Here is an 18,128-nt window from a genome sequence, read left to right on the forward strand (position 1 = left end):
GTGGTTTCCGGGGACGCTCTTTCCTTCTTCTCGCTGGGAGTTTGGAGGACCGACGAGGGGCTGTTTGAAAAGCCGGCCGGCGGGCGGCAGCGGGCGGACTCTCCTTCCTGCGCCTCTTTGGTTCTGGGAGGCGGGCCGCGGGGTCAGCCGCCGCGCCACCGCCTCTGTGGGCCGGGCGGACTCACGTGACTCGCGCGGGCTCTGGAGAGGCTGGCAGCACTGAGGAAGCGGCGGAGGCGGCAGAGGAGGCGACAGCAGCCGGGAGCCAGCGGCCTGGCGAAAGACCGGCCGGCTGCCCTCTCGGACGGACAGCCGTGGCGAAAGAGAAAAATGGCGGAGGCTTCAGCGGCCGGGGCCGGCGCGGGCTCTGCGGTTGCCGCGCACCGGTTTTTCTGCCACTTTTGCAAGGGCGAGGTCAGCCCCAAACTACCGGTAAGAGCCCGGTTCCTCTGCCCTCCGGCATCGGCCCGGATTCCTCTCCCAGATGGCCTGGAGTGGGGGTTAAGCTTCCCACACAACCCCGATTCACCTGACATCGGTCTCTCAAGTACCCTGCTGCCCGGGCGTCTCGGCCCAGGCTCCGCAACTCTCGCTCGGATGTTCCACCTGCCCTTCACTTTCTCTCCCGTCTTGACCAGCTCCTCCCATCCTCCCCGCCCCCCGCGCTCCATTTTTAATTTTTTTTGCCTTCTTTATTTAGCAAGTTCTCTTCTGACACGTCGCCTGTTTTCATGCACTCTTCTTCACCTTGTCTCCTTCCCACGATGACCTCTCTTTTCCTGCATTCCATACTCTTTCCGCTGTTGCCTCTCACCTTTATTCCTTTTCCACTTTTTACCAGATCCTCCCCCTTCCCTCTTCTCATTAAAGCAAAATAGCGGATTGCTGAGAATTGTCCTTATTCGGTCGTCCCTAGGAAAGGAAGCAAGAAAACGCGGAGAGAAAGAGAGGGTTGGAAGGTAACTGGGATGGAGAGGGGGATTTTGCTCTTCAGGGGTTTCCAGTATTCTTCTGAAAGTGAAAACAGCAGTGTGCTAATGACTTGCAGACTGCCTGCGCTCCCTATCACTATTGAAGGAAATGGCTTTAGGAAGAAGGCAGAACATATTGTTTCAACTTGCATATTTTGATTGTCATGCTGCCAGTGTCTTTAGCACCACCTGCCTTACTCACCCTTCCTCCTCTGGTTCTCTCTCTTCGCTTAATAAAAAAGATCTAGGACAGAATGCTGGGGACTGCATCATCTAATGTAAAATTGGTTTTCACTACTCTCTGCCAGATTTTGTTAGTCCCTAGAGAGGTAGTGCTATGGCTGTGAAAAAAAGTGCTTCTGCAGCAAGCTCGCCAGCTAAACACCCAAACCACACAGGCTTTTTTGGCTTGGGCTATATCTACCACAGGGAGACCCACCAGGATGAATGTTAACCCTGCCTTTGGCCAGTCATCTTTAGCTAGTTATGATTGTTTTTCTCCTTAGAAGTATCTGTGTTCAGCCTTAAGTCAGGGTGCCTAACAACTTCCCTCATTGTTTACAGCGTTTCTGATAAAATCTGTAAGAAAGCCTGTATATCTTATTTCTTAGAAACAACAATGGAGGCCAGGGAAAAAGTGCCTAAAGGTATATAGCCTTTTTGCCTAAAGGTTGTGCTTTTTCAGGCTCTTACAGTATTTTCTTTCTTCACTATTTGCCCCACCCCCAATTTTGTGGTCATAGTTTCATCTACATGCTGTTTCAGTTTTGTTTGCTGCCTTTTGGCTGTGTTTACTTTTTGCCATGGACAGAGGAGCCTGGTGGGCTGCAGTCCATGGGGTCGCTGAGAGTTGGACACGACTCAGTGACTTCGCTTTCACTTTTCACTTTCACGCATTGGAGAAGGAAATGGCAACCCACTCTAGTGTTCTTGCCTGGAGAATCCCAGGGACGGCGGAGCCTGGTGGGCTGCCATCTATGGGGTCGCACAGAGTCGGACACGACTGAAGCAACTTAGCAGCAGCAGCAACTTTTTGCCATACTGCTCCTTACTGCTAATCTCGATCTATCTATCTCAACTTCGTGTGTTTTTGATTTGGATCCTCTCAGATAAGAAGACAAATTTCTTTTAGAAAGGAGATACTAAGAAATGAGGGGGAAATCGTGAAGGGAATTTTATTTTTTACTTTTTTCCTGGAGAAAGAAGTTTAATAACATGTATACCTACTATATACAGGGGAGATGCCAGGGAAAACTGAATCTCTCCCTGAAATGACTTTTAAGCCATCCCTAGAAACAGAAGACTTTGGGGAAGAGGGGAAACCAGTTTTGGCAGATTATCATGCAAAACACGGTAAACAAGCGTGATTGTTTGCAGATTTAAGTCAGGACTTCTCCATTGATAAGAATTGAGATTTCATTGTCCTTCTATTTCTGGTGCAAAGAGGGACAAACCCTTACAGATGGAGATTTCTCTGTTGTAAGTGTTCTTCACAAAAGGGCAATGGCTACTCAGTTTTTTTTGAGATTTTAGAATGAAAATACTATTCAGTGGTATTGTTAGGTTTCAAAAAAGTCTTCATTCTAGAAGTGAATAATGATTTAGGAATTTTCTTTTTTTATTAAAAATGATTCCCTGTTTACAGTGAAAATGGTTTTAGTAAAATTTAGTGAATACTAAACTTAGATTTTATTTTTAAATTAATTAAATTTTTTGGAGAAGGAAAGAGTGGCTTTATTACTTTACCAGGCAAAGGGGGATAGTAGGCTAGTGCCTCAAGAACTGTGCCTTCCTCCCTGGTGAGTTGTTGTTCAGTCACTAAGTCCTGTCGACTGTTTGCGACCCCGTGGACTGCAGCACTCCAGGCTTCCCTGTCCTTCACCATTTCCCGGAGTTTGCTCAAATTCAGGTCCATTGAGTCAGTGATGCCATCCTACCATCTCTTGCTCTGTTGCCCCCTTCTCGTCTTGCCCTCAGTTTTTCCTAGCATCAGTGTCTTTTCCAGTGAGTTGGCTGTTTTCATCAGGTGACCAAAGTATTGGAGTGTCAGTTTCAGCATCAGTCCGTCCAAGGATATTCAGGGTTGATTTCCTTTAGGATTGACTGGTTTGATCTTACTGTCCAGGGGATTCTAAAGAGTCTTCTCTAGCACCACAGTTTGAAAGCATCAGTTTTTCCTCTCTTAGCCTTCTTTATGGTCCAACTCTCACATCCGTACATGACTACTGGAAAAACCGTAGCTTTAATCATAGGGACCTTTGTTGGCAAAGTGATTTCTCTGCTTTTTAATACGCTATGTTTTTCTTCCGTATTAAAGACAGAAGTCTTTCTTCTGTCACAGCTTTTCTTCTAAGGAGCAACCGTCTTTTAATTTCATGGCTGAAGTCACCATCTGTAGTGATTTTGGAGCCCAAGAAAATAAAGTCTGTCACTGTTTCCATTTTTTCCCCATCTATTTGCCATGAAATGATAGGACTGGATGCCTTGATCTTCGTTTTTTGAATGTTGAGTTTCAAGCCAGCTTTTTCCCTGGTGAGTAGGGAGAGGTTATGTAGTTGCTGCTGCTGCTGCTAAGTCGCTTCAGTCATATCCAACTCCATAGACATATGTGTAACACCATAGACGGCAGCCCACCAGGCTCCTCCGTCCCTGGGATTCTCCAGGCAAGAACACTGGAGTGGGTTGCCATTTCCGCCTCCACGTGCAGGAGCCCCACAGGACCCTGCTTGGCATCAAGCTGAAAGTGAACAGAGAAGGGTCCAGAGGCCTATGAACAAGTGCATCCAGGAAGCCACTGATAGCTTAAGAGGAAAGGAGAGGCAGATCACGTAGGCTGGGGTCTGAGTCAGGGAAGGTTTCTTGGAGGCATTCCAGCCTAGAAGAATCAAGACAAGTGGACAAAGATGGGTCAGCATATTCCAAGTGGCCATCATGGTTGGCACTTAGGCAAAAGCAGAGCGATTCGTGTGCTCTATCCTTCTTCATTCAGGTCCGCTTCCTCTTGCCACTTTCCCTCTGATTGGCATTGGGTGAGTCGAGCCTTACAGCTGTATTCTTTGCCGGCCCCAGATGAGTTAGGGAGGGAGAGGGTGAGTCCTCCTCTAAACTTGGATTTTAAAATAAAGGATTTGGATTATATGGTCTGAAGCCCTAGAATTTCAAGTTTATATTAAATATCATTGGGTAAATTGGTATTGTATTTTTTTGATCATCAGGTGATAGAGGAAATACTTAAGTAACTTAAAGTTATTTTCAAAATACAGCAGAAGCTTCTGCCTCGCCTGTCTATCCATTGAGATACACTGTGAAGCCAAGACTGATGGAGTTAAGCATGCAACACTTGAGAGATGCCCCTGAGGGAAGACTGGGTGGTGCCACAGAGGACTATGTCATGCAGCTGTACTCCATACTACCCTCTCCCGTTTTTAAATCAAGGTCAGGGAATATTACCTTATGAGATTAAATTCTGTAGAGTCATTGAACAGGTGAGATAAATCTTGCAGAGTAAACAACTTTTAGTATTGATGAAACTAGGGTGGTTCCTAAGTGTTTTATGGAGATCAGAGTATCCAGACCCAGAGAGACTCATCTCATTAAGGTCTGCAAGCGTGTTACTCAACTTCTGAGGCTTTGCCTGAAGAAAGTAGCCAACTTCTCTCCCTCTTCCGTCTCCTTATTATATCACCTTTGGACTAATCAAATGCCATCCTTATCAGTAAGTAATATTACCTAGTTTGTTTACCAGGTACTTTACAGATCATTGTTTTTGTGCTATACTTGTAATGACTCTACTACAGGAAGACTTTCTAACCACCCCATAAGAGAAGCTAAAAAGTAGACTCTTAGAGACTCTGTGATTCTTAAAACTCTTAAGTTCCCTGTCCTTGCTCTTTATCTTTTTAAAATTTACTTATTTATTTTTGGTTGCAGTGGTCTTTGTTGCTGTGTGTGGGCATTCTTTAGTTGTGGTGAGCAGGGCCTACTCTTCGTTGGGGTGCATGGGCTTCTCATTGTGGTGGCTTGTTGCCGAGCACAGGCTCTAGGCATATGGGCCTGGTATTTGTGGCCCAGGGGCTCAGTAGTTGTGCGAATGGACTTTTGTTGCTCTGTGACATGGAATCTTCTTGGACCAGGGATCCAACCCGTGCCCCCTGCCTTGACAGACGAATTCCTATCCACTGTACCACCAGGGAAGTCTGACCTAGAGTTTTAAAAGTGCATGGTTCTTAGGAAGATCCTAGAATGGTGTCTTAAGTAGTATTAGTAGTTTTGTTGAACTGGAGGAAGGAATCAGTGATTTGAGCTGGGTTTTATAGGTTTTAATTATTTACATTTCTTAAATTCTGCTATTGGTGACTTACCATCTAAAAAGTCTGCTTGTTATCTAGCATCTTTCTGTGCTTTATAGCAGTTGCTTATTAAATGTCTCTTGAAATATTCTGAGTTGAATTGTTGTTTAGCTGGTAAGTTGTGTCTGACTCTTTTGTGACCCCACAGACTATAGCCTGCCAGGCTCTTCTGTCCATGGGATTTCCCAGGCAAGAATACTGACGTGGGTTGCCATTTCTTTCTTGAGGGGATCTTCCCGACCCAGGGATCGAACCTGCATCTTCTGCTTTGGCAGGCAGATTCTTTACTGCTAAACCACTAAGCTGAGCCATCAGGAAGCAAGCCCTTGAGTTGAATACCCAGTAGTTTTTTTTTTTTTAAGTAGTGGTGTTAATGGTATGAGATCTTTATCTAAAAGGCTTTGGTGGAACAAAATGCAAGCACTGCCATGTGAAGTTTGAACATAACAATGTCAGTAATTATATTCCCTGCAGGGAGCTAGAAGAAAGACATGTGTGTTCTTATGGGTAGAAGGCTAGTTCTAGTCATGAAATTCTGCTGATAAATTGACTTTTATGTATATCTTGGGGAAATCTTGGGATTTTTTTTTTCAGTATGAGGAAGAACAAAACCTTAAACTCACCACCGGTGAAATTCCTTTTATTTTTAAGGGGAAGTAGCACTTTTTGGTTGCTAGTACTTTTTGTTTCTTTATGTTTACTTAGCTTTTTATGACCTTTGCTTACATTAAGGGAGAGAATGCTGAGGTCTCTCAGACTGCCATCATATCAGAAGAGGAAAAACTATGTGGATTGTTTCTTATTCTCTCTAGTCAAATTAGAAGGGTCTGAGAATAAGATGCTTGTGAATGCTGACTTCTTTTCATCTCTCCACACCTTAATTGATTAATAAAGGATATAATGTAGAGCAGTGGTTCTCAACTGGGGGCAGTTTTGCTTTTTAGGAGGAAATTTGGCAATGTCGGTAGATCTTTTCTACAGCAGGATTGTTGTCACAACTGCGGGAAAGGGAGGGTTGTTGCTAGCATCTAGTGGATAGAGGCTAGGGATGCTGCTAAACCTGCTTCAATGAACAGGGCAACCCCCACAGCAAAAAGTTATTGGGCTCAAAATGTTAAGAGCACTGTGGTTCAGGAACTCAGGTGTAGAAGGATAAAAGGATAGTCATTGTCTTGTGTCACTGGTGCTGAAGGTTTTGTCCTGGGGTAGCTTTGATTTCTAATTTTGGAATCCTATTGAGAATTTTCAGTGAGATAAAACAGATAATTTTAACCAAAGCCCTGATGGGAGGGGTTGCTTAGAAGGTAGTTAAGTGGCATTCTATTATAGCAGTATCTCTTGGGGTCACTTTCTCTCCCTGTGGTTACTGAGACCAGAGGAATTGGATCATGCCTCTCAAGTTACACACTGTGGGGCAACTTCTAAAAGTATCCAGATTTTTTTGTCAGTTGGAAATTAATTGACGTAGTAACACAACATGTAACTTAGTAAGACATCTGGAAATTCCAGTTTGAAGACAAAGTAGAAAGCAGACACCAAGTCTAACTTTTAGTTTTTCTGTAGCTCATCTTTGCATTAATTAAGCACTACTTTCTCTGTTTCTTTTAATGTTCTTGAAAGTTTTCATGAGCTTAGGAGATTTTGTGCTTAAAATTTGTTTCCCCAAATTCTTGGTCGAGTTGGTGAATTGAAGTTATCAAGCCTTGTTCTAATACTGTTTGTTCATAGGACTGAAGTTGAGTCATCTGACCCTCTCAGTTTGTTTTGGTGTATCCCACTGTAAAATAATACTGAGGTGTGCCTATTGAAAACTTGGGTGGGCATTCAGAGAAATGGAGCTATGTAATCTCAGATTGAAAGGTTGTGTAGGAATGAGCAGTCCTTATTTGTAGAGAAATAAGGCCTTTACCATAGTAGAAACATTTTAGGTGGTTCTTATAGTTTCACATAAAGAAATTTAGGTTAGATTCTGAAAGATTTTTTTGAAATCTTTTTTTTTTTTTTTTTTAAATTTCAGTTTGTTATTTCAGAGTTCCTTAGAGGTATACAGATGCGTGTATAATGAATAGAAGTGACTGGTGATTTTAAACAGGCACACTTTTCTTGTATGTTAAATAGATTGCCCAGCCTCTTTCCCCAAAACAGTTAGTTTTGTTTTCCTTGAAAATCTGTTAAGGTAGTAATCTCTTTACTTGATGAGTTCAGCAGGTATCACAGGAAGTAGGCAAGGTATCCTGTATTCACCTACTTGCCACTCACTTTGATGCTGTGCAGATCTGAACCTAAACTACTGTTATTTTGATTGCTGATATAGTGTGAAAACTATAATTGTACATTTACTTTTTGTTTAATAACATGTAAAAGGTAAAATCAGCAAAGTAGCTTTTATTGCTGTTTTTAATTTGCATATTTATGATTAAAAAATGTTTGGAAGTAATATTCACAAATAAGAATAATGAAAGTGTTTAATTCCCTAAATTTTTCAACCTTATTTTGCTGATCACTAAAATTATTGGCTTATTATTATTTTGTGCCAAATGTAGGTGCTAATTCAGTTAGGGAGACTTGTTTTAATAATATACTAGCATTTTGTTTCTTTTTTATTTGTTTTTGAAATGGAAAATTTTATTTGGGCCAAACTGAGGATTTTAACCCTGGAACAGCCTATTAGAAAGCTTTGAGAACTGTTCCTTACTAGCATTCTGTTTTAGCATACAATCTGTATTCGGTGAGCAGATTCAGAGTTCCCAAGCTTTTTAATAAAGTTAGCAGTGTAACATATGGTCTTTCTCATCTTGCAACACTAATGCTATAAAAGGATTCCAGAAATCTGTTACTGAGTGTGAATTAGCTCTGAACTTAAGTATTAAGTGATTGTCCCCCTGGCTGTTATTCAGGAAGAAAACCAGTTTACAAAAACAAAAATCCACCATCAGGCCACAGTTTTTTAGTGTTATACAAAGATACCTATACAATTTAAATATTTGGAGAGCTGTGATTGAGTTCCAGGCCGTTAGAACTGCCTTTGTTTATGGTCTTATTCCCTAAGAATAGTAACATTCACAACCTTCATCATTTTGTTTCTTCATTCCAGACCTGAAAGGTTGACATTATCAGGGATTCCAAACAGGGATGTATAATTAACCAACTTTCTTTGGTTCATTGTGTAACAAGGCAGAAAATCAGGTCAGGAGACAAAGTGTTACTTGATATAATTTGATCAGATGGATGGACAAGAAGCCAGATTTTCTAAGGAAAAAAAAAAATGGACTAAACCACAAGAGTTATCAGAGATAAAGTTAACACAGTATAGCCAGAAAGGGTTTAGTTATAGTGTTCTTTGCTTGCTTACAGTAAAGGCAGCAAGAAGGGGAACAACTCAGTGGCATAGATATAAAATAGTAAATGATCCTAAAAGTTTGCCCTTAGTTCTATTATGTACCATCATAGTCTGAGAGAGAAGTTTGTCTTCTTACATTCAGTTTAGGCTGATAGACTCGTCTTACTTAAACTGACAACCTTCATTCATTCAGCAATTATATTCTAAGCCCTACATTCTAAGCATGGTGCAGAAAGAAAAGCATACTTGGTGGGGAAAGAAAAATAACCTGGGATTAAAAGTCACTGAAATCATGTACAAAGTTTATGTTCTAATAATAAACTTCCACTTAGGGAAGTAAAGACATATAAAACAAACTTCTGTGAATATCCTGAATTTAAGTATGGTTGTTGTTCAGTCGCTAGGTTGTGTTCTCTTTCACAGCCCCGTGGACTGTAGCCAGCAAGGCTTCTCTGTCCATGGGATTTCTGAGGCAGGAACACTGGCGTGGTTGCCATTTCCTTCTTGAGGGGATCTTCCTGACCCAGGGAAAAAACTGGCATCTCCTGCTTGACAGGTGGATTCTTTACCACTGAGCCACCTGGGAAGCCCCCAAATCTTCAGTATTAACTCAATATAAGAGTTGAATGAATGAGACTTCTTGTTTTCCTGAAGGAGAGTTAGAAGAGACAAGTAAATGAAGACAACATCTGTGTTCCAGTTTTACAGATGGAGAAACAGGTCTTCCCAAAGACCATGAACTGGTGGAACTGGGAATAGAACCCAGAAGTTCTGTTACTGACCTGGGTCTGTGGACTCATTAATCAATAGAAATTGATAAGAGGCCAGATGAGAAGTTCAGGCAAGGCTTTATTGGAACTTGTGCTTCAAGTAAGAAACAGATAACCCTGCTCGTTTTCTGAGGTGAGATGAGCTAGTGGTTCCTTAAATGAGGTAAGGGTACGGGTGAATGGGTGGGATGGGCAGGAAGCATAGTTTAGGTGGCCTCCCCACCTCTGGTGATGCTGTGTGCAGGAACCATGTGCTTTTGTTCCCAACACCGCCTACATCTCCGAAAAGTCAGTCAGTGTGTGGCCTTTCTGTATCTTACTGTTCATAACTGCCCCAACTGTGCGTTTATGGAATTACTTTTCACTTCAGTTCAGTCGCTTAGTTGTGTCTGACTCTTTGCAACCCCATGGACTGCAGCACGCCAGGCCTTCCTGTCCATCACCAACTCCCAGAACTTGCTCAAACTCCTGTCCATCGAGTTGGTGATGCCATCCAACCATCTCATCCTCTGTCCTCCCCTTCTCCTCCTGCCTTCAATCTTTCCCAGCATCATGCTCTTTTCCAAAGAGTCAGTTCTTCGTATTAGGTGGCCAAAGTAGTGGAGCTTCAGTTTCAGCACCAGTCCTTCCAGTGAATATTCAGGACCATTTTCCTTTAGGATGGACTGGTTGGATCTCCTTGCAGTCCAAGAGACTCTCAAGAGTCTTTGCCAACTCCACAGTTCAGAAGCATCAATTCTTCAGTGCTCAGCTTTCTTTATAGTCCAACTCTCATATCCATACACGACTGTTGGAAAATCCACAGCTTTGACGACACAGACCTTTGTCAGCAAAGTAATGTCTCTGCTTTTTATTTTATTTTATTTTTTTTCTTTCAATGCCATTCTCCCAAATCATCCCACTCTGTCTCTGCTTTTTAATATGCTGTCTAGGTTTGCCATAACTTCTCTTCCAAGGAGCAAGCATCTTTTAATTTCATGGCTGCAGTCACCCTCTGCAGTGATTTTGGAGCCTAAGAAAATAAAATCTCTCACTGTTTCCATTGTTTCCCCATCTATTTGCCATGAAGTCATGGGACTGGATGCCATGATGATAGTTTTTTGAATGTTGACTTTTAAGCCAGCTTTTTCACTCTTCTCTTTCACTTTCATAAGAAGCTCTTCAGTTCCTCTTTACTTTCTGCCATAAGAGTGGTGTCATCTGCATATCTGAGGTTATTGATATTTCTCCTGGCAATCTTGATTCCAGCTTGTGCTTCATCTAGGTCGCTATTTCACATGATGATTTCTGCATATAAGTTAAATAAGCAGGGTGACAATATACAGCTGTGACATACTCCTTTCCCAATTTGGAACCAGTCTGTTGTTCCCTGTCCAGTTCTAACTGTTGCTTCTTGACCTGCATAAAGATTTCTCAGGAGACAGGTAAGGTGGTCTGGTATTCCCATCTCTTGAAAAATTTTCCAGTTTGTTGTGATCCACACAAAGGCTTTGATGTAATCAGTAAAGCAGATGTTTTTCTGAAACTCTTGCTTTTAGTTCCTTAGTTTGTCCAGGTGCAAGCACTGCAGTAAAGGGTCACAAGTCCCAGCCTATTTCAGATCTATTAACTTTGTTTTGGGGTTCCCTTGATGCAAAAACAAGACCAGGAGCTGACTGTGGCTCAGATCACGAACTCCTTATTGCCAAATGCAGACTTAAATTGAAGAAAGTAGGGAAAACCACTAGACCATTCAGGTATGACTTAAATGAAATCCTTTATGATTATATAGTGGAAGTGAGAAATAGATTTAAGGGACTAGATCTGATAGAGTGCCTGATGAACTATGGATGGAGGTTCATGACATTGTATAGGAGACAGGGATCAAGACCATCCCCATGGAAAAGAAATGCAAAAAAAGCAAAATGGCCATCTGAGGAGGCCTTACAAATAGCTGTGAACAGAGAAGTGAAAAGCAAAGGAGAAAAGGAAAGATATTAGCATCTGAATGCAGAGTTCCAGAGAATAGCATGGAGAGATAAGAAAGCCTTCCTCAGCAATGAATGCAAAGAAATAGAGGAAAACAACAGAATGGGAAAGACTAGAGATCTCTTCAAGAAAATTAGATATACCAAGGGTACATTTCATGCAAAGATGGGCTCGATAAAGGACAGAAATGGTATGGACCTAACAGAAGCAGAAGATATTAAGAGGTGGCGAGAATACACAGAAGAACTGTACAAAAAAGATCTTCACGACCCAGATAGTCAGGATGGTGTGATCACTCACCAAGAGCCAGACATCCTGGAATGTGAAGTCAAGTGGGCCTTAGAAAGCATCACTATGAACAAAACTAGTGGAGGTGATGGAATTCCAGTTGAGCTATTTCAAATCCTGAAAGATAATGCTGTGAAAGTGCTGCACTCACTATGCCAGCACATTTGGGAAACTCAGCAGTGGCCACAGGACTGGAAAAGGTCAGTTTTCATTCCAATCCCAAAGAAAGGCAATGCCAAAGAATGCTCAAACTACTGCACAATTGCACTCATCTCATACGCTAGTAAAGTAATGCTCAAAATACTTCAAGCCAGGCTTCAGCAATATGTGAACCATGGACTTCCAGATGTTCAAGGTGGTTTTAGAAAAGGCAGAGGAACCAGAGATCAAATTGCCAACATGTGCTGGATCATGGTAAAAGCGAGAGAGTTTCAGAACAACATCTATTTCTGCTTTATTGACTATGCCAAAGCCTTTGACTTGTGGATCACAATAAACTGTGGAAAATTCTGAAAGAAATGGGAATACCAGACCACCTGACCTGCCTCTTGAGAAACCTGTATGCAGATCAGGAAGCAACAGTTAGAACTGGACATGGAACAACAGACTGGTTCCAAATAGGAAAAGGAGTACATCAAGGCTGTATACTGTCACCCTGCTTATTTAACTTCTATGCAGAGTACATCATGAGAAACGCTGGGCTGGAAGAAGTACAAGCTGGAATCAAGATTGCTGGGAGAAATATCAATAACCTCAGATAAGCAGATGACACCACCCTTATGGCAGAAAGTGAAGAGAAACTAAAAAGCCTTTTGATGAAAGTGAAAGAGGAGAGTGAAAAAGTTGGCTTAAAGCTCAACATTCAGAAAACGAAGATCATGGTCTCCGGTCCCATCACTTCATGGGAAATAGATGAGGAAACAGTGGAAACAGTGTCAGACTTTATTTTTTTGGACTCCAAAATCACTGCAGATGGTGATTGCAGCCATGAAATTAAAAGACACTTGCCCCTTGGAAGAAAAGCTGTGAGCAAGCTAGACAGCATATTCAAAAGCGGAAACATTACTTTGCCGACTAAGGTCTGTCTAGTCAAGGCCACGGTTTTTCCAGTGGTCATGTATGGATGGGAGAGTTGGACTGTGAAGAAAGCTGAGCACCGAAGAATTGATGCTTTTGAACTGTGGTGTTGGAGAAGACTCTTGAGAGTCCCTTGGACTGCAAGGAGATCCAACCAGTCCATCCTAAAGGAGATCAGTCCTAGGTGTTCATTGGAAGGACTGATGCTGAAGCTGAAACTCCAATACTTTGGCCACCTCATGCGAAGAGTTGACTTATTGGAAAAGACTCTGATTCTGGGAGGGACTGGGGGCAGGAGGAGAAGGGGACGACAGAGGATGAGATGGCTGGATGGCATCACCGACTCGATGGACATGAGTTTGGGGAAACTCCGGGAGTGGGTAATGGACAGGGAGGCCTGGCGTGCTACGATTCATGGAGTTGCAAAGAGTCGGACACGACTGAACGACTGAACTGAACTGATGCTTTAAAAAGGCAGAAAGTGTAACCTGGAATGTAAAAGAATAATCATAGGAGATTATAGAAAACTTAAGGGCTTCCCTGGTAGTTCAGCTGGTAAAGAATCTGCCTGCTGTTCAGGAGACCCCATTTTGATTCCTGGGTCGGGGAAGATCCACTGGAAAAGGGATAGGCTACCCACTCCAGTATTCTTGGGCTTTCCTAGTGCCTCAGATGGTAAAGAATCTGCCTGCAATGAGGGAGACCTGGGTTTGATCCCTGGGTTGGGAAGATCCCATGTAGAAGGGAATGGCTATTGACTCCAGTTGTGGCCTGAAGAATTCCATGGACTATATATAGTACATGGGGTTGCAGAGTCAGACACGACTGAGCGACTTTCACTTTCTCTACGAGAAAAGCTGTGTGGTTGATGTTAGAGATGTAAGTTGACATGAAATTCATGGTGTGGTGGGTTCTAGCCTAAGCAGGAACTGTGGTGTGTTTCAAACAGTTTGTGTTCCTAATCCTTCTAATTATGAGTTTCTCAATAATTTGCCTTGTGATACTCTAGAGAATATGACGGAGAAGGTGATGGCACCCCGCTCCAGTACTTTTGCCTGGAAAATCCCATGGACAGAGGAGCCTGGTAGGCTGCAGTCCATGTGGTCGCGAAGAGTCCGATACGACTGAGCAGCTTCACTTTCACTTTTCACTTTCATGCATTGGAGGAAATGGCAACCCACTCCAGTGTTCTTGCCTGGAGAATCCCAGGGATAGGGGAGCCTGGTGGGCTGCCGTCTATGGGGTCGCACAGAGTCGGACATGACTGAAGCTACTTAGCAGCAGCAGCAGAGAATATGAAGAATAGAACATGACTGACTTAATATTGTGATCTTAGATTTGGATTCTGTCAAATGACATGGAAGATAGGCTTTTCTTTTAGCTAAAATAAAAAAGACTTCGTGAACACATAGAACAACAAAGCTGTGGAATTAGAAAGTAAATAGTAAGTTTTTATATTATATTTCATATTATGAATAAACATTGGATGTAAATTTGTACAAAGTTAAAGGGTATATAAATTTCACAGTATGGGATTTAATATAAATAAGTCTTGGCTTGTAGGTTATTGTTTTACCAAGACCTGACATTTTGTGATGTTAGCCCATGAAATATAAGAAGGAAAATAAAATTATCCATTAAAACCATCCTTTCCTCCTAAAAACCACAGACACAAAAAGAAAAACCCCAAAAGTCCTTTTCACTTACATTCTGAGTGCTTTGTGTCTTCTAGGACTATTCTTCTCAGTGAGTAAACCTCAGGGCTAAGCTGCACTTAGGGAGTTGTTCCTGATTCAGACTATTAATGGTGAAAAATACTTCTCTTTGTGGATATTTTTAGATGAAACAGGCAGTGGATCATCCAAAGTAGTTCATTCAAGTGTACCTGCTACTGAGTGTCTTCTCTGGAGTTTCATGTAGTAAATGTTCAGGCCCTGGAGGAAAGCAGTTAAGTTTGGAGACATGCATAGTGCCAGACCTATAGTGAGCCTTTAATTCACTTTTATCCTTGCTTTTTGCCCTCCCCTCCAAAACCTGTTATGCTTAAAATTTTAAACTCTGTAATCTGGATATATCAGGATGATATACTAAGACCAAGGCTTGGGTGTGGGAGGAGTGTAGAGTCAGAGACTATGTTTGGTTCTTGTTGATCTTCTTACAAATTCTCCTTAATTCATGGATGTTCCCCCAAAGGGAACTTAACATTACCTCTGAAAAAAAATTAGGAAAAATTAAAATGCCAAGTTAGCCATCTTAAGAAATGACCCAAGAGATAAATACTTAAAATCTAGTCTGGTTGTAATCTCAGTGTAGGGCAGGACTAAATTGTGATTGTAAGTAAGAAAATACAGCCAAGTAATTGTGTATTATATTCTAACAGGAGAAAGAATGTATCTATTAGAAGGTGTGGAAATTGTAGATCACGAGTGGAAGAATAGAAAAAAGAGTCAGGCGAACATATGCTGTTTTCTTCCTGCCCAGAGGGAGAAGAAACACAGATCATTGATTTTGAGAATCTGGCTTATGCTGATTGTGGAAATGGATATATTAGGCTATCTTAGTCTGATGACACAGGTGATTATAATATGGAATAACTACAGTAGCTATATTATATGTCTAATGTGGCAATCATTGAATTAGGTAATTTGCAAACAGCATAACGTTTATAATAATACAACTAATAAATAGAGATTTGAGTGTAGAATTCAGGTCTGTGATTCCTGTACTCATGTGTCTTTCCTCTCAGGTAGAATTATTTATTGAGGAAGACTGTGCTGAATAGTAAAAGTAAATTAGCCACTCAGTAACTCTTTTTGTTGAAATTAAATTGACATTCTGGTTTTTATATACATGGCCTCTGAATTTGGTTTTATGTGAATCTTCCTCTTAAGAGACAGGTCTTCTCTGAGTGCTAGATTAAATTTCTGATCTTGTAAGATAGAAGGTTTCAGACCCTGGATTGTATATTCATCAGGGTAATGCTCTCTTGTTAAGGGAAGGAGGGGTCTGGAAGGTTGCTGAATCTCCCAAGTCTGATTTGGCCTTGACATAAACTTTTCCATTCAATCATCAGCAAATTATAGTTCCTATTCCTTTCTTTAAAAGAGTAATTATTGTCAATCAGTGAGGTGTAATGAAAAGAATATGGGGTTTTGAATTCAAAAAAGACGAGGATTCAAAACTCTCATCCCTTGGTCAATATTCTGGTTTTCTGTTACTGCCTAAAAAGTCACCCCAAACTTTAGTGACTTGAAACAGTTATTATATTATCTTTCATGTTCTTATGGATTTATAGAGTTCAGCTGGTCAGTTTTCACTTGAGATCTTTCATCTGTTTGTAGTCCACAAAACTGGAGGGAGCCGTCTGAAGGCACTACTGGGATGGACCTCCAAGGTAGTTTTTCCCTCTTACAATCCAGTCCTTCGGTGATGTCTCAGTGCTCATCTGTGTGACCTCTCTGTCCAGCAGAGTTGTTTAATCGCTAATTCATGTCTGACTCTTTGTGACCCCATTAACTGCAGCATGTCGGGCTTCCCTGTCCTTCACTATCTCTTGGAGTTTGCTAAACTCATGTCTGTTGAGTTGATGATGCCATCCAACCATCTCATCTTCTGTCACCCCTTTCTCCTCCTGCTCTCAATCTTTCTTCGCATCAGGGGCTTTTCCAGTGAGTTGACGCTTTGCTTCAGGTGGCCGAAGTATTGGAGCTTCAGCATCAGTCCTTGCAATGAATGTTCAGGGTTGATTTCTGTTAGGATTGACTGGTTTGATCTCCTTGCTGTGCAAGGGACTCTCAAGAGTCTTCTCCAGCACTGTAATTCAAAGCATCAATTCTTTGTCACTCAACTTTGTGGTCCAACTCTTACATCCTTACATGATTACTGGAAAACCATAGTTTGACTATACAGACTTTTGTTGGCAAAGTTAATGTCTCTTGCTTTTTAATATGCTGTCTAGGTTTGTCATAGCTTTTCTTCCAAGGAGCTAGTATCTTTTAATTTCTTGGCTGCAATCATTGACTGAAGTGGTTTTGGAGCCCAAGAAAGTAAAGTCTGTCACTGTTTCCACTTTTTCCTCTTCTGTTTGCAATGAAGTGATGGGACTGGATGTAATGATGGTCTTTTTTTTGAATATTGAGTTTTAAGCCAGGCTTTTCACTCTCTTCTTTCACCTCATCAAGAGGTTCTTTAGTTCCTCTTTGCTTGCTGTCCAGCAGAGTAGCCCAGACTTGTGTGACTGCTCAGTTCTTTAAGACTCAGAAAGCAGAAACTGTTAGGCAGTTAAGAACATTGTCTGGAATTAGCTCAGTATTCTATAGGTAAAGAAGTCACAGGGCTCTCCAAATTCAGTGATCTGGTTCTTAGAACTATGTCTGGGATCACGAACAGAGAACTTGTACATTTCTCTACTCTAAATCAGTGTGATTCTTGCTTCAAGTCTCTCTTCTGTCTTCCCAATTATGATATCTACCTTCTGAAATTATTTTCTTTTTATCACAGTTCTAAACATCATTGAAAGTTCAGGATCAGTGTAGATGACCCTTTAAAGACCTTACTTACTCCATGGTGGGAATGTAAATTGATAACTGTCACTATGGAGAACATTATGGATAGTGCTTAAAAAACTAGGAGTAGAATTGCCATATGATGCAACAGTCCCACCATTGGGCATATACCCTGAGAAAACCATAATTGAAAGAGCCATATGTGCCCCAGCTTTCGTTGCAGCACTATTTACAATACATGGGACATGGAAGCAACCTAGAGGTCCATCAACAGATGAATTAATAAAAAAGTTGTGGTACATACATACAATGGAATATTACAATAGAATATTACTCAGCCATAAAAAAGACTACATTCAGTCCTATTGAGGTGGATGAATATAGAGCCTGTTATACAGAGTAAAGTAAGTCAGAAAGAGAAAAACAAATATCACGTATTAACACATATATATGGAATCTAGGAGCCTATTTGCAGGGCAGCAGTGGCGATGCAGACATAAAGAACAGACTTGTGGACACGGTGAGGGAAGAAGTGGGTGGGGCCAACTGAGAGTGTAGCGTGGAAACATAACTTACCATATGTAAACTAGATAGTGAAAATTTGTTGTATGATGCACTGAGCTCTAATCAGGTGCTCTGTGACAGCCTAGGAGGGTGGGATGGGGTAGGAGGTGGGAGGGAGATTTAAGAGGGAGGGGATATAATGTGTACCTATGGCTGATTCATGTTGGTATATGGTAGAAGCCATCACAATATTGTAAAGCAATTATCCTCCAATTAAAAATTTTAAAAATACATGTATAATATTTCTGTATATACTTAATGTTGATTATGAAATAAATGTGATTCAGTTCAGTTCA

The 18,128-nt window shown here is 41.5% G+C and overlaps 1 protein-coding gene across 1 annotated transcript in view; it reads left to right on the forward strand.

Moving 5' to 3' along the window:
- Window positions 1-195: 195 nt before the first annotated feature.
- The window catches only part of RNF115 (ring finger protein 115), a 72,300-nt gene continuing 54,367 nt past the window's right edge, over window positions 196-18,128 (forward strand). The window contains exon 1 of the mRNA XM_068964853.1: window positions 196-432. Coding sequence (XP_068820954.1) covers window positions 331-432 — 102 coding nt within the window. The 5' untranslated portion in view covers window positions 196-330. The remainder of the gene's footprint in view (window positions 433-18,128) is intronic.

Source organism: Capricornis sumatraensis, chromosome 2, assembly GCF_032405125.1.
Source record: "Capricornis sumatraensis isolate serow.1 chromosome 2, serow.2, whole genome shotgun sequence".
Lineage (NCBI taxonomy): Eukaryota > Metazoa > Chordata > Mammalia > Artiodactyla > Bovidae > Capricornis > Capricornis sumatraensis.